At 45.9% G+C, this 25,427-nt stretch overlaps 1 protein-coding gene across 1 annotated transcript; it reads right to left on the bottom strand.

Annotated features, from left to right (window-relative positions):
• Window positions 1-2,193: 2,193 nt before the first annotated feature.
• Window positions 2,194-24,910, bottom strand: LOC135901834 (phosphate-regulating neutral endopeptidase PHEX-like). Its single transcript, XM_065431681.1, has 9 exons — window positions 24,674-24,910; window positions 20,894-20,945; window positions 20,299-20,423; window positions 18,464-18,531; window positions 17,117-17,247; window positions 8,152-8,217; window positions 6,919-7,026; window positions 6,386-6,462; window positions 2,194-2,483 (listed from the first exon to the last, which is right to left on the bottom strand). Exons 4-9 carry the CDS (start codon window positions 18,519-18,521, stop codon window positions 2,360-2,362), a joined length of 564 nt encoding a protein of 187 aa, XP_065287753.1. The 5' UTR covers window positions 18,522-18,531; window positions 20,299-20,423; window positions 20,894-20,945; window positions 24,674-24,910; the 3' UTR covers window positions 2,194-2,359.
• Window positions 24,911-25,427: the final 517 nt, after the last annotated feature.

Below are 25,427 nucleotides of genomic sequence, written 5' to 3'. Positions count from 1 at the left end.
GAAATTCGCCCGAGGGCCCGGCTAACGGTGCGCATTTCGGTCAGAACGTAGCTGGCATTCTTGAAATAATGTTTTTTTATTGTTGGGATAGATAATCGTGTGCTATGTCATGCTATGCTTTCCTGCGCCTTTTATGTGCTAGGTGCATTGTTATTCGATTACATTTGGTGCACATGTTTGGGCGTCTAATCATGGCCTGCGAAAACGTGCGGCGACAATTCGGTGATGCATGCCTCTCGGTGGCATAATTGCAATTGTTCTCATTTACACCTCCAACTTTGCCAAGCTCTATAACATTACAAAATTTGACAACACGATAACCTTCCCGTGCGTACCATGGACGCCTCTAGGCACTCTTCGGAACGCGCTGGTGCGATGGACACACTTGAACAGCGGAAGCAAATTTGCTTGGACAGCGTCTCCGCTATGCTCGATGCATTTATTGATGTTATAGAATGAAAAGGATTATTTACCCTCCTTGCTGCTGCTTCTATTTCATCAAAACTCTTATGAGGTCTGCACTAGTAATGGTCATTAGACACGTGAAAATTTAGATGCAGCACAAACTACCATCATGAAAGAAGTTAAAGAACAGAATTTGGGAGCGTTCTGCTGTCTCTTCAAGAGAGTCCTCATCAAAGTACATGTTCTTCCAGCTAAGAAATCAGAAGCAGAATAATAACAGCCATGTGGCACTCTTCTCATCATAAGGTTACGCTCAGAATTTAAGCACTTCTATGAGGGTCCAATATTTGTAATACAAAATTTACAAGCTCTGCTCCTAGTTTAGATGGACCTGCCGCTCACCTCTTCTGGGCCGTGAGTTTCTCAACCGTTTCCCAAGGAATAAGCGGTTTATGCTATCATTACGCATTTCCGCATACTTGCTCAATGATTTTTTCACTTTTCTGTCGCCTTATCACCGTTCGCGGGCTATCATAAAAGCGGACCACCCGGCAGGCCATCTTGTGGTACAAAGTATGACTATAGAGAAGAGACAAAGAAATGATTCGAGCGACCTACCATAGAACAAAATTGCATACGCCGCAATTTTGCAATTTTTCTTCGACAAGAACAGTCACGTAAAACAAAAACAAGACGTGGAAGGCTCTCCGAATATTATAGTATATTCTAGGCAGCAATTTATTATGATTAAAGAAAGGGCTATGCCAATGGAACCAAAACACGCTACAACGTCTTTGAAGTCCAGCTACCGTTATGTGCATAAGCCAGCTCACGTGCGCTCAGTAATATCTTCGGTCAGCGACATATATTTGCCTTGTTAGCAGCAGATATTCCAGCGTCGTTAAGTTGGAATATAAACGTGTCCGCTTCAAACGAAAATGACCATAATCGTTTGCTTCAGGTGAACTTTGGACGGCTTACCTGTAAATCATCGATTCCTCTCCATTTCTTTGTGTTAAATTGCAAATTTGAGCCGTATGTTTGTACACTGATGAGTTACATTACACTTTTATGCGAAGCATATTACGAGAGCTCAACCCAGCTCCTCAGGCGCGGCGGTGTCGCCATGAAATCACGTGACACCGTGACGTCACGACAGAGGAGAAGTGGCTTTGGCTCAACTCTTGCAAGACGGGCTGGGTGGGAATCGAACCAGGGTCTCCGGAGTGTGGGACGGAGACGCTACCACTGAGCCACGAGTACGATGCTTCAAAGCGGTACAAAAGCGCCTCTAGTGAATGCGGTGTTGCCTTAGAAACGAGCTGTTTCTAAGGCGTGCGTCTCTTGCTCAGGCGCACATTTCGTTGCCGCGCCGAACGCTGCTTTGCTCGACGCTCACCGCGTCCAATGCGGGGGCGTAGTCGCTGCCCTGTAGCCCATTTTCTTACACCCCTTGGCGGGTCGACGGGAACGCTGTCGCGTTCCACTCTTGAAGGCGAAGCAGTATTGCATGAGTTGTTTCTTCGTCTAGCCGAACCAAATATAGCCAAGCAACAGCAGTTCACCAGGCTGAACAATGATTCAACAACTAAAATAAAGGCTAGTATGCTTCGCATCCTGGGCTTAACCTTACCTAAGCCACAGCCATTTTTTATTACACACCTTACTCAATGCTCCATCGAGGGGCCTGTAAGGTATCTTGAACAAATAAATAAATGCTCCCAGACAAAACTGTGAGACGTATGAGCAACAGAAAGCGCGATGTACCCTGGCGGAGTAATGAGTCCGTTTTCACCCCCGTTCCTGCCTTTATTTCTTTTTTCTGCCTTGCCAGCTTTGCATCTGTATTGGGATATGAGACACTGCGTGAGGGAACAAGCGTTAAATCTGGCTGAAAGTGTGAGGCACAGTTGTATTCTGTACAACGGCGTTTTTTCATGGGGCGCCGGTTGGGTCAGAAGTCCTTGCGGAATGTGGACCAGAAGTCGCAGCTCTCCCGGCCGGCATTCATCTGGCTCGACTCCGGACATGCGAAGGCCTTTGTGAAATGCTGGGAGTTACGCAGCGGGTTGTTGATGCTGCAATACGGGCATCAAGAAGACAGCAGCATGTAACAGGCATGGCTCGCTGTCACGATACCATCGCTATTAGAGAATACTTTCGTGTTTTGGGGGGAAAATAGTTTGCAACTGCATCAATGTGTATAATAAAAAAATGCCAATACATTTAAATTGAACGGAATGCCATGTGTCCAACGGAACATTCTCAGTGGCTATGGTGTTGGGCTGCTGGGCACGAGGTCGCGGGATCGAATCCCGGCCACGGCGGCCGCATTTCGGTGGGGGCGAAATGCGAAAACACCCGTGTGCTTAGATTTAGGTGCACGTTAAAGAACCCCAGGTGGTCGAAATTTCCGGAGTCCTCCACTACGGCGTGCCTCATAATCAGAAAGTGTTTTTGGCACGTAAAACCCCACATATTATTATTATTATCCAACGGAACATTGTTCTGAGCACTGTTTTCGCAATCGCTGCCATTACGGCAATCAAATGTCCTCATCTTGCTATGAGCATGGGAAAGCCTATTGTAGGAGCTAGTGCTAGAAGCACTACAATGATAGACGCTGCGATTTGTGGCAAAGTTCAACAAGGAATGTTAAAATACTCAGTGACTTTACAGATGCAATTTGTATAAGGATAGATGAGACAAATGATCTGCATAAGGAAGGACCTAAGTGAATCATTTTAGATGCCTCCGTATTTCAAGAGTTCAAGTATTCGCTTCAAAGTTTCAAGTCAAATTCATCTCACCATCCAGTACAAGCCTGGCATTCGCTTCAATTCAAGGAGTGTAAGAGTGCAATCAACGAATGCTTCATTTTGTAAATGTGACGATTCCGCATCGCATTCATATAGATGGGGATGCTGAACTCGCATGCCACCCCGTATGTGCTGCACACAAATGCTGGCGCATCGGATTATGATGATGTACTAAAAATTGTGGTGCTTTGATGTAGCGTTCTTATAGACACGCCTAAGTCTTACATGCTTGAGAAAAAAAAAGAAAGTAGCGCCACTTTTAACACGGACGGAAAAAACAGACACACAGCCTACGTCTTACGATGCGCTGGACGTCGTGCCCATCTTTGCCTAAGTGTAAAGCGATTCAAATGTTATAGCCGGCTTGCATGGTGTCCGCTGCGTTTTTGCGTAACCGGTGAGCGCTTCGTGACCACTGGTGGGGGGAGGCAAATGCATGAAGAATGTATCACAAACCTTGTTGTTTTCATTGTATATTACAATAAATCAGCGCGGTATACATAGCATCCACCGGTGGCCTGAAACTCCTAAGACCACGCGGGCTGATTACCGCGTTTGAATAGCTTAGAAACGCTGCGCTTATGACTGAGCGACAAGTACGGTAGTGCATGTTTTGTGTCATTTGAAACACAGCCACAGTCTTATTGCTGTGCCACCACGATCAATTTAAATTCTCTAAGCACCGGCTTTTCAAGGCCGCCGAAATGTACAGGTTCTTCTGGTTCGACTATACAGGGTGCTAAACATTATTTGAGCCAGACTTTAAAAATATCCAAATGCCACGTAGCTGGACCGAACCAATGTTATGTTGTTTGCCGTCGCTTGTAGATACTCCGATTATTTTTGCATTCCACCGAATTACATATTTAGTCTTAATTCATCAGCTTCTCAATTATTACATTTAGCACAAACGTGCCAATGAGAAAAATTGTACAACATCAGAAACTCCCGCAACAGCTTTCTATTGCTCAATAAGTTCTGCATGTAAGTTGTTTTTCTGGGCGTGAAAAAACAGCGCGAATACACACAAAATTTCAGCACGACTGGCCGCTCGAGGGACTTTGCGTGTATTCGCGGGCTTCATTCACACATGGAAAAACACATTTATGTAGCACGCATTGAACAAGAGAAAGACGCACCGGGAGTTTCTCATGTTGCATAACACTTTTATAATGAGCACTTCTAATCGAAAAATAATTGAGAAGCTAATTAAATAATTGAGACTAATAATCTAATTAGGCGAAATGCAAACCATAATCAGAGTATCTCCAAGCGACGCAAACATTACCTTGGTTTGGTCGAGCTACATGGCGTTCGCTTACATTTAATGCTTGTCCGAAGTGAAACACCCTGTATTCTTATCCGTCATCCATGACTAGGCGATCATAGTGATGTTACAGGTTGGAGGCTGCTCCGATGTCTGACGTCGAGTTACTATATCTATTCCCGAAACGACCAGAGTTGCGTGCTTTTTTTGTTTGATTGGCCACTCACACTTATATTCGCTTAGCGTTGTCATACAGTTCAAGAAACATATGATCCGGTGGTTGAAGAAGACAAATGCATGGTAATGGCAACTAGGGCTGAGATAAAGCTGGCGGTGGTAGGGACAACTCGTCCCCTACATTCGGCGCCTTTTTTGACGGCTAATATATACACAATGGCTTCCGAAGTTGGTCTTTCAACATGCTTCTTTTAGTGCCATATTCCGATGGCAAAGGAATTTGTTTAATTTTGTGAAGGTTCAGGATTGCTCATTGTCGTGTGTTATGAGAAATTACGCTAATGTCCGGCGCGCAGCCTGTTTTAGACGACGTCCCACCCAGCCAGCAAGCCAGCCTGCCAGCCAGCCAGCCAGCCAGCCAGCCAGCCTGCCAGCCAGCCAGCCAGCCTGCCAGCCAGCCAGCCAGCCATCCAGCCAGCCAGCCAGCCAGCCAGACAGCCAGCCAGTCAGCCAGCCAGCCAATCAACCGTAATTTTAAATTTTTGAAAGAATATGATTCTACGACATCAGGATAAAGATAAACAGAAACGGCAACTTGTCTAGTGGGTGATAGTTGCTCAGGCAGTGCAAGGTGATATTTCAAGAAGGACTACCATACGTGAGATCTGCTTATTTCGTCATATATAGGTGCTCATCGAGTTTACCATATAAAGTGCACCGCATCTACGACGACTCCTTCGAACGTGACGTGTGGCTTTCCCTCGACACTTGATTCATTTGTGCGCAAGATGGCAGACCCCCTACGCAACTCAATTCGCTGTGGAAGCATATACAGCTACTCCACCCTGACAAAGTGTCGTCGTCAGGAAAAGAACCACTATATTATCTCGGCGCAGACGCCGCGTTTCACATTGACACTTTCTGTGTTCGCAATATGACTACGTCAGCCTGAATCTGATGCGATCGGACTGAGTCACAAATAGGCCTGACAAAACCCGACATGACAGCATTTGCATAAACTCGCTTCTGATGCGTCTAGATCAAGGTTGCACGCAGCGTCGAGACGAGGCACCAACGTGTTCGAACAGGGCTTCAGGTTCTGCAGCCGTCTCAAACACTTTAGCCCATGCCTCTTATCGTTACCAGGACGAGATTGCACTTCACGGTGTTTGTGTTTGCTTGGTCCTGATATCGTTCCCTCTGCCGGCACATATAAGAGCGCTAACGGCTTAGTTGTCTCGCGAATGCCTCAGCAATGGCTGTTACCACCTATCCGCGTTTACACGAGTGCTGCAAATGGGTCGGACTGTGTCAACAAGGAGCCGGGCTCGCTCAGCCCTACTCGACGCTCGCTGAACGCGACCCGATTGCGCTTACACGAACTCTACAAGTCGATTAAAGCTCGACAAGCCGACTCCGCCCGCTTCTGTTGGGTTCATGCAAACGCCTTGAAGTTTCACGATAATAGGTAGGGGGGGGGGGGGGTATTAATTGTGGATCCATTAAAATTTCTTTTTCTTGTTACTATTTCCTGCTTCGTACGCCCAGTATTATACTGCACCTCAAGTGACAAGCTCATATACTCGCGTCATTTCGAAGCCTGGCTAAGCCAACTATACACTATTGTATAGCTCGCCCGCAATTAACAAGCCACTGTGATTTTGTTTCTAAGGAATCATACCTTAACAAGAAAAAAGAAGCAGCAACAGCGTCTTACCGGTACTTGTTGGGGCTGAAGGTGCCATTGTTGATGAGCTCGTCTACCGCCTCGCGCGTCGTTTTCTCGCAGAATGACTGAAGATTGAGAGGCAAGAAAGACAATAAATGATATTTTGAAATTCGTAAAAATGTGTTTATATGAAATTATAATTGTGTAGTGGCTACTCCTGGACTTAATATGTTCGCCGTTTGACAATTCGAATTAACCTCGGGGTCCATTGCTGATTACGTACTGGTTTTTGCGAGATACGTTTTCTGGTTGGCAAGGAAAGCTAGTTTTGCGTTTATCCAGTTTATTTAACCAGTTTGTCGTTCATACGTTTTCTGGTTGGGAAGGAAAGCTAGTTTTGCGTTTATCTAGTTTATTTAACCAGTTTGTCGTTCTTATAACACGGTTCGGAAGATGTGCAAGCGGACCTTCAAAGCTAACTTTAGACGTTCTCTCAATAGCCCGGGCGTTAAACCCGCAATAGTATATTTTGTTAGTGGCAGTAAAATGTAAGACAATCAAAACATTGCTTGCTCGCTTACCTCTGCCAACGAGTAGAAGAAAAGCTGGTCTGAGGACACGTGGTGCAGGCCCTGCAGCCTGTAGTCGGGGAAAGGGTAGGCCTTTTCGTAGATGAGCTTCCTGTAGAACTGCACGCGGCGCGAAGAGGACACGGTAAGCGAAAATGAAAAAAAAAAGAGTACGGAAAACACACTTAACGCCCGAATATGCCCTAACCACTGCTGATACGACGAAAAAAAGGTGGTTAAGATGAAAGGTGGCAACATCTACATTATGCACGTAAACCATATTTCTCTTACAGATAAATTTAAAAAGCGCAACATTGTTGAGAATGCGCTTCACTTATTAATTGCTAAACCTATGAGAGCAAAATTAAGATGTTTAGCAATACAGATATACAGAAACAATGGCGAGAAACTCGACCAAAGGAACATCCGATGCTCATGATCATTTGTCGCACGTAGATACCACTTTTCAAGTCCAACATCTGTGCAAATTGGTTCCACTTAGTGAACACTATGGAGAACGAGAATACGAGTGTAATACAGTGTGAAAGGCACAACTGCACAGAACGCCTGCGGACGCCATCACCGCGTTATGCCAAGATTGATAATGGCAAAGCTGTACTCCGGAAACCCACAAGGCATGGAAATTTCACTAAAGGGAGAGGCAGAACATCACAGAACGCCCACCTTCTAGAATGGCTGGGGTGACAAAGATCACATCAGCCGTAAAGGTTGATGGGGGCGGTTATAGGTCAGCAATGAGATAAACCTGGACATCGTTAAAGTATCCGCGAGAAAAACAGGTACAGATGGAAACGGAATTGTAAAAGGCATAGACCACTTTAATAAATATAGCTGAGATAGGCAGAATGCTTACGACACAGTAACGCACAAGGAGCTGGCAGTGGCTAGGTAACTGCCCCCTCCCCCTTCCCGAGTCCAATGGGATACCATGAGCAATCATGATCATCAACAAAGGTAGAATTTTCGCTCACCCGAGACTAGCTCGAACCTAGAAAGATAACTTATACGGGCTTTTCGGAAAGGTTTCGCAGTTGCGGAAAAATTCGTCTTAGCCCTAATGCAATCTGTACGGAGAAATCCGTATGAGAGTTTTTTGTGGTGTAGTGTTATATGAAGTAGGACTAATATCACACAAGAATCAAAGATTTGCGAGGGCTATACCTATCTCTATTGTGCTTTAAGGTAGACTAACCTATGGAAAGAGGATCATTGTATGAGACTTACCCTTAGAAGCGGCGTTATCATAGCGACGTCAATCATGTCTTCGTCAACAGTTGCGTTGGCGTTCAGCTGCAAGTAATTCATAAACACTGAGGATGTTGTGAAAAGAAAATCGCAACATGATCTATTGAAAATTAGGAACAGTGGTTCCTTGATGACTATTTAAACAGTTTGCGGCGTTTGGGCAGAATACTTATGAGAGTTGGGAAAATTGAATTACTTTCCTATTTTAACTCTTTCGTTTGCACTTCACTTGAGATCCCAATGACGCGGCGCCCAAGGTATCATGATTATCGATCAGTGTTGTGCAGTGGACGAGGAATAGAATCTAGACAAACAAAAAGGTAGATTTTATCATAAAGTGGGGATTTGCGATGCAGCAGTAGTAAGTGGGTGTTAATGTTGAATAAATAAGAAAGAAATTGCTATACTCAGGGAACTGTAACTGCACGGCGGTAGCTGCTTACACCTCTGAGGCAAATAGTGCGGCATAAAAAAAACGAAAGCGGAATAGGCGGAAAATATGCACGCAGTGTAGGAGGTGACCGCATAGCTATGCCAATTGCTTTTAAGCACGAAATGATTTTAGCTCCCGTTGACGGTGACCTTCAAGAAACCTCGAGCCAAAATCCAGAGCCGTTCAAGATGAAGAGAAGAAGAAAACAACGAGAACGAAACTAGAACATCCGGGCATTATTGCGACAAAAAAAACATGATCACCCGCGCAACCAGTCAAAACTTAAGAAACTGTTGTCTTTTGCCCCCTACCCCTTGTACAGGACCGCATTACATGCGCTTCTTACTGGCCAATCAAGCTTGAAAAACATTGCTTCCTATTACTTCCTAATGTTTGTTCACAATATCATTCAAGCTGTAACTTCTAGTAAACTGAAATTTACTTTGTCGTTTGTTCAACATGCAGATACAGGGCACCATACACTTGGTTGTCATCTATTGACGCTGAGACAGGGTTGCCTGCGCCCTTTTCAACGCCTACGGTCCGTGAGTTCCGCGGCGCAGGTATTGCGCCGCCTCGAGAGGTGGCGCCACACTGTGTAACAAAGCTTGCAGCGCCCGGTGCGCCGCGGATGGTTGTTTGGCAGAAAAGAGACTTGCAATGAGGTTCAGCTCAAAACAGGTTCATTCCGACTCAGCAAGCTCTCAGGCCTGCATTGCGTCGTGGCCGCATGCGCTTCTGCATCGTCCTTCGTTTCAATGAGGTCGCCGTTACAAATGCTGAAGCCGTGCAATGAAGCCCAGTGAAAGGAGAGGTCGGAAGGCTTTTCCGGAAACCAATCGCTTAGCGAGATAACGCCAGAGCAAAATACTGCTGATCTGTGCCAGCAACGCCAGGATTATGCAGTCGTTCATGAAGGTGACAACACTGTCACGAACTGGGGCCACATACCGAAGACCGCACATTTGCAACCGCCCACTTCGACGCGACAAGAAGAAACAGTAGCGAAAGACGCTGAGCACGCTGCACTGTCGGAAGTTGAAAAGCGGTTGAAGGCAGCTGCACCACTAGTAGCAAAAGAGGCCATATCGACGCAATTGTTCCCTGTTACTGTTTAAAAAATGCGTCCATACGGAGTAGTCCAGATTATGCTGTGGTATGTCTTTGCGAACATGCACTACACTCATCTTAAGATTGTGGATATATCATCGCCAGCTAATCTGCTTTTCTGGGAGCCATTTCATGTATACATCTACTCTCGAGTACGGGAGAGCCAGCATTTTTTTTATGCGAGCGCATCAAATGGCTCATTGAGCGAAAAAGCTGACGTGTGTAGCAGCGAAACAGCACCTAAATACACGCTTCCCTCACTAGCTGCACCGACCCAGCGCGCCTCAGCCGGTTGAGCCCGTGGCACAGATCAGCGTGTTCATCACTACTACAACAAATGCCGCATCTGTTTCCATAGTTTTTCTCATTTCATAGCTTTTCTCTTTTCTCATAGCTCATTGTTCTAACGAAAGATGTTGTCGCTGTTGTGTTTAATACAATATAGATCGACGGTTACAGCAGAACGTGGATATAGAATACAAAGATTGGTTTTTATTATTGCCAAAATCGTCAAAAATTATGGCGCAGAAACCTGGACAGCAGTGATCGCAACTCAGCTTTTTTCTCAGCGTTGTTGTAAAATCTCCAATTGGTCCGCTGGGTACCTGGGCTGGATACCAATCCACAGATTATAATTTTTTTTTGCTTTCCATTTCTTTTTCCTTCACTTGGGCGCATCTGACAAAGCAAGATGTCAGCAAGTCGTGCGTCCTCATGGCTACCACAAAGCCGCACGTACCGAACCGTGAGTTACGGGTTTACTTTTCTTTTTTTAATTAAGTTTATTTCACCGTTCTTACACGCTTCACAGAGCACATGTACATACAGCGAGTAAGCGTAGTGCAGAAACAGCGCAATAGACGTACCGCACTTATACACACGACCTCGTGGCGCAATAAATCTGGATGTCAAGCGGCAGCGAAGACGCGCTGTTGCTGGAACTTGCCTCTACCAGATATAAGTAGCGAAAAGGCTTTCGCCGCCTAAAGAAACTGTTTCAACAAAAACAAAAAAAGAAGAAAGAAAACCGCACCATGCCGTCGAAGTGTGCCACGGCTCGTACATTATCCCGGTTGTTTGCGCGGGATTGCATCTAGCACATTTGATGACGGGAAGGCAAGCGTGTATGATGAGCAGCTCTGTACGTATTCTAACCACTGTACTCTGAAGGTAGCGCGGAGCTTCGATGAATATGGCTGCGGAAGGGTGTTGCCCTTATGGATACGCGAGTCTGCCGTATCTTTAAGGCTACAACCTGCATTGTTCGCATATACGTCCGGAGTAGTTTTAGGCGCTTCGTTAAGTGAAACGGGCCCATGCGTTTCGTGGACGCTATAGAAATAAAATTTATGAAACTGGTGTCATCCTGAGAATTCATGTTAAATGGATACGCCTTGCGAATGCACCGGATAAAATTCATATGCTAAAATATGTACCGCAATGTAAATGGTTGAAGCGTAATCATTTGGATGTTGTTTATTAGTCAATTACGTATTTTAATTTATCGTGCCGGTAGTCTCCGCATCTTGGAGTAATCGATCTCAAGGAGTAGAAGGTCACAAACCTCTAAACTCCGGAGCAAATCAAATGACTCCCTTATTGTCTCGCAATAAATTCATTATCAATACTGACTTTGGAACTGTGCGCCATGCAGCATACGCTTTTCCATGCCTATGTTGGCGTACACAGTGTTTTGCAACTTTTTTCAAGCAAACACCACCACTAACGGGCGAAAATGCCACGCGACCGCACTAAACGAACTACGCGGGGGCAATGGCGGAAGTGTGCGAGGATGATGAGGAAAGCGGCTAGATATAAGAATGGCGCCACCTTGTAACTATCGCGCTTCCTGCCGGCAGCCTCGTACGCAGCAAGAGCGCAATAATTTCATCCCCAAAGTGTGGAGAATGTACGGCACTGTAGGAGCAAGTGCTTGAATGCATCTGCCACAACACCGCTTGGAAGAGCAACTTTTTGGAAGTCTATCTGCTGGCCTGTGGGGCCGTAAAGCACGCCAATATAAGAGGCATGTGGTGACGCCAACCTTCATAATTGCGTAGCGCTGTTTTTATGCCGCAGCCTCAATGCACCCGCTCCATCGATTTTACCCGTAGATACATTCACTCGGATGGGCGGCTGAACAGTCGAGTACTTCAGCTTGGTCAATACCTGTTTTCATGAGTAGCACTTCAAGACTGAGCTTTGAAAATCTTTGCTAATTGTTTGTGCCTTTACTGGCAACGTTGCAGCCCAATGGTCAAAGGTTTAGGCGAACAGCGAAAAGGAAATGATTCTGTGAGTACAGCCTAACTACGTCGATGTTGTCATGTTATGACTCTGAAATAAGCCTTTCTCTGATAGTGTTACACAACTTCTGAAGTAGCAGAAAACACGTAAGCGTATCCGTTACACATAGAATACAATGGGGTCGCTGTGGTCGGGTAGCAACTTAGAGTTATACTTTAAGTGCATGATGCATTGCTTGATATACAGGTTGCTGAGCAATTGAGAAAAGTTCCTTAGGAAGATACTTTGTTTCATTTCCATGTTGCTCAGCCATTGAGAGAGTTTCATTAAAGAGACGCTCAGTTGTTACATTTTGTTGCAAAAGAAACCAACAGTGCGACGAAGCACTGAGAAAAAATGAAGACAACATGGCGCGGCACGAGAAAACAAAGAATCGCTTTTCAGTTCTTGTCCAACACGCACAAGACCGAAAAGGAGAGATGAGCGGGAGAGAACAACTTCCTTAAAACTTTTTGACAAGTGCAGGGAGTTCATGAATGCGTCTATGCGTATCCAGATCAGCTTGTATCTCGAAAAATGTGTATGTGCTGTGTCAGGATTTCAGTTTGATTTGCACCAAAGCGTTCAATAAAGAGGTGCTGAAACTTTTATTGAACATAGTAGGGAAACGTTACCGATTTTTAGACCAGGCTCCTGCGACCATGTCAGGCAAATATTATTGCCCCGCATGACACAGGGAAATTATTATCTCCTGTCAAAAACAGTGAAAAATTGCTTCCTCTCTCCTTCGCAATGTCGTCAGCAGCTAGGGCCCGAGCAGCAATGGCGGATTCTCAGCCATGCTATAATTCCTAATCTTTAGTGATGTAAATTAAATATATAGATGTATGTCCGCGATCTCAATATGACCCCAAAAATATCTTTGGGCTTCCTGTCTACGCACGACAGTAGAGCGAGCTGTCCCTGCTGCACCTAGCCTCAGAGATTGCACCTACACGCTGCACAGCATAGATGCCGCGGCAACCACAGGGTGGCGAGACGAGCCTTCTGGTCGACGACACGCTCTGAAAACCACGCGCTCTAATTGGTCTGTGTGATGACTGCAACTGCATCCTTCGTGTAAATCACGACGTGGGAATACACACACACACACACAAATATATATATATATATATATATATATATATATATATATATATATATATATATATATATATATACACACATATATATATGTTACTACGTTGCGATTTGCAAGAAGAATGCAGTAGTTGCCTGGGTAACACGACTATCAGAACAGTAGAGGGACTGACAACGGTTAAGGCCTACAATTCAACTAGAACCACGGCAAGAACAAAAGCACCTTTGTTTATGGCCATTGAACAGAACACCAAAGACAATAATGTGCAAGAATCCTGCGAGAAAGGTCTTCCGAATTCTTCAAGCTTAAGCGGTGTTATTGATAACATCGACTGTCGGCTTTCTCTCTTCTTTTGTATCCGCTAGGGAGCTCGAAGCTAGACTGGGTAGGTGTGTCAAATCTCCAAGGAACGTAGTCGGAAAGGGGGGTTGGGGCGGGAGGGGACTAAGGGACCTGAGTAGCTTCGACCTTGCTAGCGGATACAAAGAGAGAAAGCCGAGAATCGGTGGGATAAATAACACCGCTTAAACATGAAGAATTCGGAAAACTATTCTGGCAGGATATTTGTGAGTTGACGTCTTTTCATACTGAGGTCATTCTATCATTAGACAAATTTAGTATAGCGTACGCTATACCATTGCGTACGCTAAAAAAATAGCGGGTCGTCACTGCGCATGCGCTTAACGCCAAAGGAAATAGCGGGTATAGACCTTTCCATCGGGCGAGGAGAAAAGGGAGCGCGGCGTGCCTTTCCTCCTCTCTGGCTTGGGCGATCCGGCGCGGCGCTGCTTGAGAGTATTGCTGTCGCGTGCTGCGGAACAATTTCTAGATGTTTTAAATCGTACTGAGTGAAATTTACGCAATGTCCGTTCATATACGATTGTCAGGAAAGCCTTTCTACGCATCTTACCGATGCATAGTACGCGGAAATATCTCTTGGGGGCGCTAACATGTGACGTGCATTATGAGCATTATCAGCCGCGGTGTGTATGTGTCGTGAACCTTCTTATGTATATCGATTTTGATTCAACTAAGAGAACCGGTGTCTCGGTATTACCACCATGAACTGATATATCTGCTCACTATCTAATTGCTTGGTGTAGGGGCTAAAACATGAAACATAAGAACGCATGCTCGTGTATGGCCAACCTAAGGCAACTATGAAACATCTAAGCGGCAAGCGCTATCAAATATTTGTTATACACCGGCATCGTTCTCCCGCATTGCAAGTCTAGTAGGCCTGAAATTACTGTATGTCTCCGCTAGCCTTCCTGCTTGAGGCCGATGGCGCTGCTCAACACAGCGATCACTGTGGTTAGTGAACCAGCATGATACATATATAAGCCATGTGATTCGTCATTGCCTTTTTGTCCTGTAAAGCCATAATGTATGAGAGGGATCGCATAAAAAGAATGCGATGGCTATTTTTGAGGACAAAATTTCCGTAATACGTGAGGGCTTAGAAGAGAACGGCAGGAACACAACCCAAAAGAAAATTCGGGTATCAACCTGTTTCTCGAAAAAGAAGGAGAAAACGGGCTAACGCTGCAATACGAGCTCGCATAGTGATGCCGCACAACGTTTATAGATCTATAAACGTTGATGCCACCTGCTTGGAGCATGTGTTATATGGAACAAAGATATCTGTAATCCAGAACCTACCACTGCTAAGGACGCTCGCAGTTCGTAAACGATCGCTTTCCTGGCCAAGTATAGTTAACACTGAAACGTATGCCGTTCTTACTGACCAAAACTATTTTATTCATGGGTGGAAACTTCATCCACCGAACCAAGTAGTAATGTAATGTAATCTGCAGCTAATAGTTTGAATGCTTTTCAAAGTATAACAGCACAGCTCCTATCGTAGCAGAATGGCACCCACGCTGTTACGATCGTCGGATGTGCTTCATTGCTCCTAAACCGCAGCTTAGAACTAGAGAATAATACTGCAATAAGGTCACACTAGTGAATGGAACATTCAGAAATGCAGAATTGATCTCCGATGCTGATTGTAGGCTCAAACATTCGCGGACACATCCCGCTGCGTGCACCGTCCGCCTCAACGCCAGCAGAAACTTCTGCCATGCAGATTTAAACCACTTGAGCACGTCTCACACAACCGTTTACCATGTGGAAGACGCACGCCATACTAAATGGACCGCACGAGCGCGAAAAGAAACGCCAGAAACTACCGCCGAATGCCATAAAAGACGGAGCGCTCGCCAAAGCCAGCACGCCGACTGCCCATAGGTGGCGCCACTGCGTAGCAATATGGTGGCGCCCATGAAAAAACGGTCTATAGCGGGCGTACGTAACGCAAACGATTTAGCGTCTGCGTTTTTGCGGGGTTTGCGGAGTTTGCAGGAAACATGGCGGCTGTCCCGGCTGCCCGCTTCGAATTGAATTTGGCGTTGCTTTTGTAAAATGCACTTCGTTCGTAGCAAATGACTGTGTAAACGGCTTTCGCTTAGTCTCAGGCCGCTTCGACGACAGAGAATTATGGATAACCTCATGGTGTTTTCGAGATCGCTTCTCGTTTCGAACGAGTCGGAGCCTAACGAAAGAGACGTTCGAGATGTCAGCGCCACCTATCGCTACAGGCGCGAAATAGCCGCAACGACGGCATATGGCCTCTGAGATCGGAAGATATCGCCGGCCAATTAAAATTGTAGAATACGTGCGCTGCTTAGCGTATGCTATAGTTGCGTACGCTAAACTAAAACTGTCTATTAGTTAGTATAGTATTTCAGGGCCCTTTAATTATGTGCTGTCATCGTTGTGATATGTAATCCACAAAAGGCCACTGATGTTCGATGTCGAGTTATCTGCAATATGCGATGGTGGTGGCTATTGGTACTATAGGTGGAGCATTTAGAGAGAAAAAAAGCTTTTCTCCTTTCGACGAAATAATATTCTGGGTATTACTTGCCAGAACCACGATCTAACTAAAGGACAGGGACTGGAAAACGGAAATCTGGGATAATTTTGACTACACGGGTTTCCGTATCTTTGACCCTGTGCATGGTGTACAAGCGATTTCACGTGCCGCACCTATCGAAATGGGCATCCATACCGGTAGCCCTCGAATTGCTGTGAATGAGCTCATCAGTTGAATGCTGGCCACATTTCTTTGGAGGCGAATTGCAAGACCACTCGTGCCCTTACATACAGGTGCACTATAATTCGGCCGATCCCGGCCGCCGCAGCCGGGATAAGACGCGCGACTTCGAGATCAGCAGCGCGGCCTGCCATTGACTAGTCACTGACATACCAAGCCGTGTTTTTCGTTTCAATAAATGCTTGAGTGTCGCGAACCGTTTTAATATTGTGCTAACTGAGTCGAGCTGTCCCTGAAGCTCCAGTGCACTTCTGCAAAATGCGTCGTTACAGTCTAACACACACACACACACACACACACACACACACACACACACACATATATATATATATATATATATATATATATATATATATATATATATATATATATATATATATATATATGTGTGTGTGTGTGTGTGTGTGTGTGTGTGTGTGTGTGTGTGTGTGTGTGTGTGTGTGTGTGTGTGTGCACTTAAGCTTGGGATACTTCAAGGATGCCGACGCGTTTTAAATATCTTGAAGTGAGTTTAGACGCATGGCTTTATCTTGTCAGGACGTATGGTGACAGAAGATGTCAAGTGCGCTAAATCATTTTTCCTTTAAATTGTTCTTTCTTTTGCAGAGTAGCGAAAATACGACAGTGCGCATCAATTGATCTGGCGAGAACTAAGAGGAAGGAGAGCACCCAGAGTGCCTGAAAATAATATATATAGAAGCTGAAAGATTAGCCTGCACTTAATATCTTTGCATTATTCTCGCCCTACGTTCCATCGTGTGCTTCGCTGTAACCCAGGCGTTATTTTGTCATAGTTGGCGCTCGCGCCACAAAGCGTCGAATTCGTCATCAGCACTGTAACCGAAGTACTGCAATCGATGAAATAGCTGCATTGCCATGCTGCATCTGCTCTGACCTTGAGGCGGCTCTCAGCGACCCGCTTGCTGGCGTACTGTCTGAAGACGCACTGCTTGTTCGCCATGAGCCTCTGCCGGGTGTAGTAGCCCATCCAGTCCTCGCGCGAGTGCTCCGAGTCGATATAGCCACCTGTGTGAAGAGATACAAGGAACACAGTAAACATCATTATAAGAAAAAGATCGTAAGCGAAGGAAACTTTATTCGCGACCCCCTCTGGGTCGCATCGCCGCAAGCTAGAGATCATATCAGCATGGTTTCTCCCACAGAGGCCAAGAAAATTATTACACCTGTGAGGCGCCGAATAGGAAGTCAGACGCTGACAGGAATATGTTTTCTCCAAAATGCAAACATGAAAAAGAATCGGTTCTATTCTAATAAAGCTACACTACCGTTGCATCTTTTTACACCAAGAAAAGTAAATTTCATACCAGTAAAGAAAAAAATCTCCTTAAATGACCACAATACAAGCTTGCCACCGAAGCGTCGAGCACAGCGACAATGCCACGAAAGAGAGGAATAGGGGTGAGCTGTAACCCAAAAATGTCAAATGAATTTCTGAAGAAAGCATACTCCACGCAAGAGACATCCACGGCATGCAATAACTACCAACAATCTGAGATAAACGTTCAAGTGACCCATGGTGGCAATGTCCTAAATTCCAGAATATGGTCATGCCTGAAAGTGAAAATCCAAGTCGTAACCGGCGCTGTGTGCTGGCTTTGGCGTCACAGCGCGTATACGTAGTTTTCTGTGTTCCGACTCCAAGCTATCATGTGGAGCGGTGGGTTCACTGCTCTGCCTTAGGCGGCCGGAGCTTGCTCGACACCATTTATAACGCGGCTCAGTGGCCATTCGCTCAAAGCGTCTTATAGTTGCTCCTTGTTGTTTTTCCTTACGCATAGTTAAAATGGCGCTTGAGTAGCGTTTATGTTGCACACGGTGGCTATAGAGCCGTATAAGTTGCGCAAAACCTGAGCATAAGAGCTTGAAATCTTGAAGTATACCTCTACAAACGGGTAAATGGACACTCGTTTTACTTCCGGTCTCAAACGGCACAAGAACGCGTACCTGTTCAGTGACATTTTGTGCCGTTTATTCTATATCCACAACTCAGTGACGGCATGGTTGGCTGGAGGTAGGGACTGAATAATGTGAATTCAGTGACTCTCGGTGAGAGGGCATTATCTTAAATTTAAATAGCGAAATGAAAATCGATGCGTTAGTTTGCTCCAGCGGTTTAATAACCCTCAGTAGAAGAAAAATGCAGGTGAACCTGTCTGCGCAGATGTTGTAGGAACTACAGCGACACACTTTCCGTTAGCTGATTAGCGCAAGACTCGCTCACCTCTTTCACCAATGGCTTTTAGGAGGTTTCTGCCGATTCTGTAGCCGCTCTTCACCATGTCTAGGAGCCTGAAAAAGAAAAAAAAGAGAACAAACTGAGACTCAATGCACGACCCCATGTTGAAGGTTTAATGGGAGTGGCATGAAAGTGAAGAAAACATTAACAAAAAAACATTAAAAAATGCACAGGAAGATGTAAGGAAACACTGCAGTAGCAAGGTTAAATAATTTCACTGCCCGAATATTACGTCCAGAAGTACCAAACGCACATCTTCTGGTGCTTGCTCCATATAAAGTTGGCACCAGGATATCCAAAATTATTGACAGTCGTTATTAGCGTGATGGCCTATTACTGGTTTCCAAGTGTAGTGGTTTCCAACTGCGTCCCAAAGTACATCCCCGTATGGGCGCGCTCACTGCCCTTACCGACGGCTGCGGTGATCTTTACGCGGCGAGGTAAATGAAGACGGGGTTTCCCTTTTGTCCCGCGAGCCACGCGATCGGTCCTTCACGCCGGCGAGCAGTGAGGGCAAGCGTAGCTTTAAGCAAGCCTGGGATAGCTAGATGCAGGGCTTGGGGGCCAGTGAAGTAGAGGCCGGCAAGCTAGGTTTCCCAAGCCGGGGTCCTCGACAAGAAGACCAATCCGCGGTCTGAGACCGCCACCATCTTCGACAGCAACCAACACCGTGAGGAACCAGAAGCCCGGCGCCCTGAGCATCGGACTGTCGTCTTGCAGACCGCAGATTAAGCACACGTGTTCCAGCGCTCTGCCTCTCCGCCGAACTTTTCAATTGCGTTTTATCGTTCAGTTGGGTTAGCCCTCACATATTCTTTTTTCGTATGTTCTTCCAATTTAGTTTTTGTCGCGAATGTTACCAAAAAGACAAATCCACTCGCCGGAACGTTGACTCCCGCTTTTACCACGTTCTCGTTTCGCTCATCGTCTTGAATTTCCACCGCCCGTCTTCCCCGTGTTTTCCCTGCATTTGTACTTTGTAATCTGCCCGCGTCTTTTTTTTCCTTATCGACCCGAAGTAAACACATGATTACTTTAGGAGACAGAAAGAGAGCGGTTTGGATCAGAGAGCATAGGGGTATAGATGATATTCTAAGTGACATCAAAAGAAAAAAAATGGCACTGGTCAGGTCAGTTAATGCGCAGATTAGATAACCGTTGGACCATTAGGGTGACAGAATGGGTACAAAGGGAAGGGAAGCGCAGTAGAGGACAGCAGTAGACTAGGTGGTGCGAAGAAATTAGGAAATTTGCGGGTGCTAGTTGGAGTGGGTTGGCGGAGGACAGGGGTAATTGGAGACTGCCGGGAGAGGCCTTCGTCCTGCAGTGGACATAAAATATGATGATGATGATGATGATAGTTTGTTTTACGAATCGCGGGACTAGTTTTTTACTTTGTGAACATCTCCTTTGGCCAAAATTTTCTGACTAGTGCGTTTTTTTATATCTAAGGTTATGTGCCGCGTACTTTAAGTGCTGCTTGTCACTTGCCATCTTATGCTTCTGGTCAGTGATTGATCAGCCGTGGACCTATCACAGGTCAGCACTTCAACCTTTCTTTATGCTTACGCAGATTGAATTTATTTGTCATGCCATCCCCTCCATTCCAGAGTGTGCAGTAAATTACCCACCATCACTGGACAGATTGCGCTGTAGCCGTTCAAGGAAGCTCTGTTGTACTTCCATGTATATGTTGTAGCATTCCAAGAGACTTCCGGAGTTGCTTCTCAACTATCCTAGCCCTTTTTTACCGGCGTAATAGTCTGTGCTTTAATATCTTGGTAGCGCTAAGCAGTTCGCATGTAATAGTGCAGGCCTACCTTTACCGTCGAGGACAAAGACGACCACTGGAGTGGCAAGGACGCCCACGAGAACCACAAACATGGCCAAGAGCATCGGCAGCAGGCATCGCACGCGCCGTCTCCGTGGCGCCGGCGGAGGTTGGCTGTGCAAGTAGGAGAAACGATTGACTTCGTTTTGTAGTGGTGTAGCACCCTTAAGCGCCCGAAAGATCAGACAAGCACAGAGATACAAAAAACTTTGGACGTTATATGCAGAAGTTACAAATATGAGGCAAAAAAAAATAATGGTTAGGAACGCTGCAGAATGCACATGTTTTGAGAAGGGAAGTAATGCATGGTACATGCGTCACATCATGTCTTTCTGGTAAGGTGAGAGTTAACACTCTCGAGTGAGGTTTCTCCCAACAACCCGAATGGACTCGATTGCATCGGACTCTTGTAAATGTAGCTTCTCGGGCTTGCATTGCTCGTTCCCTGTGGCTCGCTTCAAGCGTGCATCTCGAAGTAAACATTTCGTCTAGCTTAAAAGCAGCAATCGAATATTTTAGATAATGTTGGAAAAGGTAAAATAAAAGTTTTGCTCAAAGTGAAATAAAGAAAGGAGGAAGCTCACATGATCCGGTTTTCGTCTGTGGCGTCCATAGTATTTTCTCCTTGGCTGTCCACTGCGCGAACAGGGTCATAAAGAACACATTGTAGTTCACCAAAGTACGATGATGGGCTAGTTGGTGCACAGCTGTCAAGGTTTGTGGTGCAAAAGGTTAGCAAATGAAACAAGAGACGGACAGAAAGAGCACAAAGGCAGAAATGCGCTCTTTTGGTTCGTTTCTGCCTATCTATTCCGTTTCTATTTTGTGCTAACTTTTTGCCCCACAAACGTCGACAGGAACGCATCTGTCGTGTTATGACTCAAAGGGACACTAAAGATAAGCATTACATCAGTTTACAGTGATCAAGGTATCTTTAAATTATTTTCTTCCATAATTTTCTCCTAAGAGGTTGATTAGGAAAAAATCTTCAATCTTTTGAGTTTCCCGCCGATGCCGCAGTGCTGGTGTTTAATTGCGACGTCATAAAATTAGAAAACTTTATTCATATTTGGACCATTGTGACGCCCCAAATATTCTCGAAGGTTGCTATGACTCCTTTGCATTGCAATGTAGTGCTCTTTACCGATAAAAAATTCCACGAAGTGACAGTGACTGGTTGCGAAAGTCCAAGATGGCGTTGCCTTCCGTCTTTCTTATTGCATGCTTTCTGGCGTAGCAAATCCGATTCAGGGAGTAAAATAATTTTTCTTTTATTGTAGTATTGCTACAATACCAACCTTGTATATCGTAATAATAATACAGCTCAAATCACTTCTCTCTTCATTGACTCTCTAATACCAATCTACACATTGCACGCACGTGCCGGCGTATAGCAGGCCCAGGCTGTGCTTCTGAGAGCCAGACCACTCCATGCCTTAGCGTTTTAATGTGAAAGCATTATATGGCTCATGAGGGGGGAAATCCGATGGGGGCGAAATGCGAAAACACCCGTGTACTTCGATTTAAGTGCCCGTTAAAAAACCACAACAGGTCGAAATTTACGGAGTCCTCCACTACGGCATGCCTCATAATCAGAAAGTGGTTTTGGCACGTAAAACCACATTAAAAATATTGGCAGTCGCTTAGCTCGGCTATGCCAGGATACAGGCAGCGAAAGCTAAGGCATAGAATGGTTTGCCTTGGTTAATCTTGATTGCAAGTCCATGTTAGTCTGGTTGCCTAGCTATGTTGTGGCATTTAGCCAGTCGTTCGACGCTCTGTTCTTCTGTTTCCTGGGCGATTCGTTTCCTCTTCATCTCGTTCCGATGTCGATTGAAGGCCTCCTCCGGCTTATCAGGATTGTCGCCGCCCATACTGCCACATCAACTGTGGTTGCGGCGCACGTGAGCTCTCATTTTCAATCCTCCGACATGTTATCAGGCATGCGACGCAGCTGGCGAAGCGAGCGGAGACGAGCGAAACGACGAGGAACACAGTGTGACGTCATGCCAAACGACGGGGGCGGAAAGGCGCGGCGCTGCTCGGCGGCGGAATACCTGTGGCTCGGTGCTACTAGTGGCGCATGCGCAGTAGTGAGTAGGGAGCGAGAGAGAGAGAGAGAAATATCTGCGGCGAGGCGCGCGTTGTGACGTCATGTGCCTTCTAGAAGCACCGCCACGGCGAAATCGCAAGTTCGCGGCCAGTAAAGCTGTCGCTTAAAAAAAAAATAAAGCAGGTGGGAAATCCGGCGGCGTCGCCGGAGGTGATACAGAAGGTCACGTGGCCACAGAGACAGACCGCACCGGTGGCCGGGGTCTATGTACAGCGCGTCGCGGCGCTGCCAGTTGGTGCGGTATTTCAGAGAGTTCTGTCTTGCGCTCCGGTTGACGAACCTTTGACTTCGCCTTCTGAGTCAGTAGCTACGCCCCATTCCTTTGGACGCCCTCACAAATACGCGAACGAGGCCGTAGCGATGCTTTCGCATTCATACACATACGGATAGCTAAGTGCCCTTGAATTTATTCTCTATTTCATCTTCAATAATCCGTACGCGCCTACCATGAGCGTCTCGCGAGTATCGCCCAGCTCTGTACGTACCAGAGATCGGCGTAGACGCCTAAGGGTTGGGGGATGCGAGTGCAAGTTGCATGTGCGCTCTGGAAATTCCTGCACTTTAGCCCATAAAGAAAGGTGGGAACCCCGTAACTTTCTGGAAGGTCCTTCCATCCGCAAAGCCCCGCCTTAACAGCGATAGCCTATCCAACCCACTACAGCTCGCATACATAGTGATGTCCCCTGTATGGCAGGCAAAATGTCCGAATAAATTTCGCCAACAGTGTCTGTTCTAAATGCTGTACATATTGCAGTTAGTTTCTTTTTACAAAATAAGAAAGCATAGGCTTTCCCTTGTGCTGTTTAATTTTTTACTGCACCCCCTCTGCTCGCCATTGTTAAGGTGTAAGCTGTTGGTGAGACAGTTGCGCTTCACCGAGCAGAATTTTCATGTCCTTGTCTTTTGTGTCACAACCCGGAGACGTGAGCTGGCGTGCGCTAGCTGGCGTCTGGGCTTTGTAACACCGTTAATTATAGCGCGCAACAACTGTAACCGCTGCCCTATGTCATTATGTCTTGAAACTACGCGGTCTCAAAGAGGAAAATAGTGCGTGTTTTGTGGGACACACAATTTGTATTCGGGAAGTGTCATAGAGGCTGCTTTTGTGGTAAACACCGAAGAGTTCTCCGGTAATACTGTTTCGCATGAGTTCAAATGGTTACGCAAATTTTTGGTACAAACAATAACACAATGGTAAAGCTATTCTGCGGAAGCCCGTAATACAGAGGACACTACTTGAAAGGGCCAAAATTGTTACCCATCGGAAATTTAGCACGAAGCTGCAAAGGAAACCTATACCGGTTTCTCTGAAAAAAGGCCTCGTAGTTAAAGAAAAAAATTTGTCATAGTCCTTGATTCAGACGCAGAATCAGCGCCTTTTTGCAGTTGTCACTCTACCACTTCAGCTAACCAGAAGGCTAGTCGATCGCGGAGCGAGGGTGAATTATTCAACAACTTCCTTGCGGCTTCGTGCTACAATTCCATATTGAGTGTCTCCGTACCTCGAGTTGTCGAAGAATTTGCCATCGCCCTTCAATCTGCTAGCCTCGTGGTTAGTTAATATTGTAGAGCAACCACCGTGAAAGGCGTCGGTAGCGGGTTCGAATCCTGAACCAGGGCGAATCTTTTTTCAACCAAGAGGCTTTCTTTCTGAAGAAATCCGCATAGGTGCCCTTTGTAGCGTCGTACTACAATTGGGGTGGATGACAATCTTTCCATTTCATAAGCTATACACCAGCAAGAATGTCTGTGTAAGTACGCAAATTGATGAGCAAGTTGGCACATCAAAATTTCGCCACACGACGACATGAAACGCGCAGCATGCTTGAAATATGCGGCCGAATATAATTTTATAACAGTCGCTGGCATGGTGCACGTAATCTAGGCACTGTGGTGGACGAACTATGTCGGTACCATGTTAACGCCGTGCAAGTGTGGAACATAAAAAGCTTCCACATTACGTACACAGACAAATATGTTCAATGATAAGGAACATCAGGACAACATTTCTTGACCTCCTCTGGACGCTCAGAACGCTTTTCATGCCTTTTCTACGAACGATTGTAGTGTTCGCTGGCGGGACTGGGCAAATAAGTTATAAATTCATTATTCCTCAAAGAACAGATTGTCTGCAGTAGGCGCCTGCTACAACTCAGGTAAAGCACTCGTCTTGATGAACTGAAATGCATTTTATTTATGAAATACATGAAATTATGTTGTGGAATTATGAGATATATTCCACAACGCTCACCGGTGTCCTGCGAGGGCCGGCCCGACATGTTGGAGATCCTTCTGCCGACGTCGTTTGTCGCCAGCATCCCGGTGTTCAACGCCTTCGCGCAGGCGCAGGTTTCACTGCATCGCCGATTCCGCGGGACGTCCCACCGCGCGGCTCGACCGGGGCTCGCCCTCAATGACGGCGGCCTCTTACGACACCATCGCGAACGCAGGCGGCGTCCGGGCGCCTTGTTTTTCTTCTTCTGTGGGAAGAAGCGCTTCCACGTCTTCCTCCTCTTTCGCGATGAGGGAACCGGTACTGAGACGCGCAAATAATTCGTAGCATTTTTCTTCTTGTAGCGTCTCTTTTGTACCGAAAGTCTTGAAAAAATAGTTGGCCAAATTCCGCATGCCGCGCAGTATTTCCCCGCGTCAATATGTAAGCCGTGAGGACATGTACACTCGCAATGGTATGTTTCTTTGATGTTTACCCTAAGCTATAGCACATGTGCAATTTAACCAATAGGGGAAGAATGATGTTATTGGATGAAGTTTGCATTTAAAAAAGATTGAGCGTGTAGTGCTTTCCGTTCTGGGGCCCTCATAAAGAAAGTGGCTAGCAAAGTCTATGAATTATTACTACATGAATTCTTCTAGGTACTTATTTAATTCGGAAACTTCCTATGCGGCACAGAACACGTGAAGCGTGCAAGTTGCATGTATAAGTTGCGAGTGCAGGTATAGGCTGTTGTGTTCGAATGAAGTATAACAGGGATCTGTAATGCGGA

This window comes from Dermacentor albipictus, chromosome 2, assembly GCF_038994185.2.
Source record: "Dermacentor albipictus isolate Rhodes 1998 colony chromosome 2, USDA_Dalb.pri_finalv2, whole genome shotgun sequence".
NCBI classification, from domain to species: Eukaryota; Metazoa; Arthropoda; class Arachnida; order Ixodida; family Ixodidae; genus Dermacentor; species Dermacentor albipictus.
The sequence above is the reverse complement of the archived record's forward strand: the minus strand, read 5'-3'. Positions and strand labels throughout refer to the sequence as shown.

Excerpts from the sequence above, each read along its gene's own strand:
- LOC135901834 (XM_065431681.1), bottom strand. The coding sequence starts at position 18,521 with ATGGTGAAGAGCGGCTACAGAATCGGCAGAAACCTCCTAAAAGCCATT. Across the intron at positions 8,218-17,116 it reads TCGCTGAGAGCCGCCTCAAG|CTGAACGCCAACGCAACTGT; the intron begins GTCAGAGCAGAT and ends AATTACTTGCAG. Across the intron at positions 7,027-8,151 it reads TGATAACGCCGCTTCTAAGG|TTCTACAGGAAGCTCATCTA; the intron begins GTAAGTCTCATA and ends CGCCGCGTGCAG.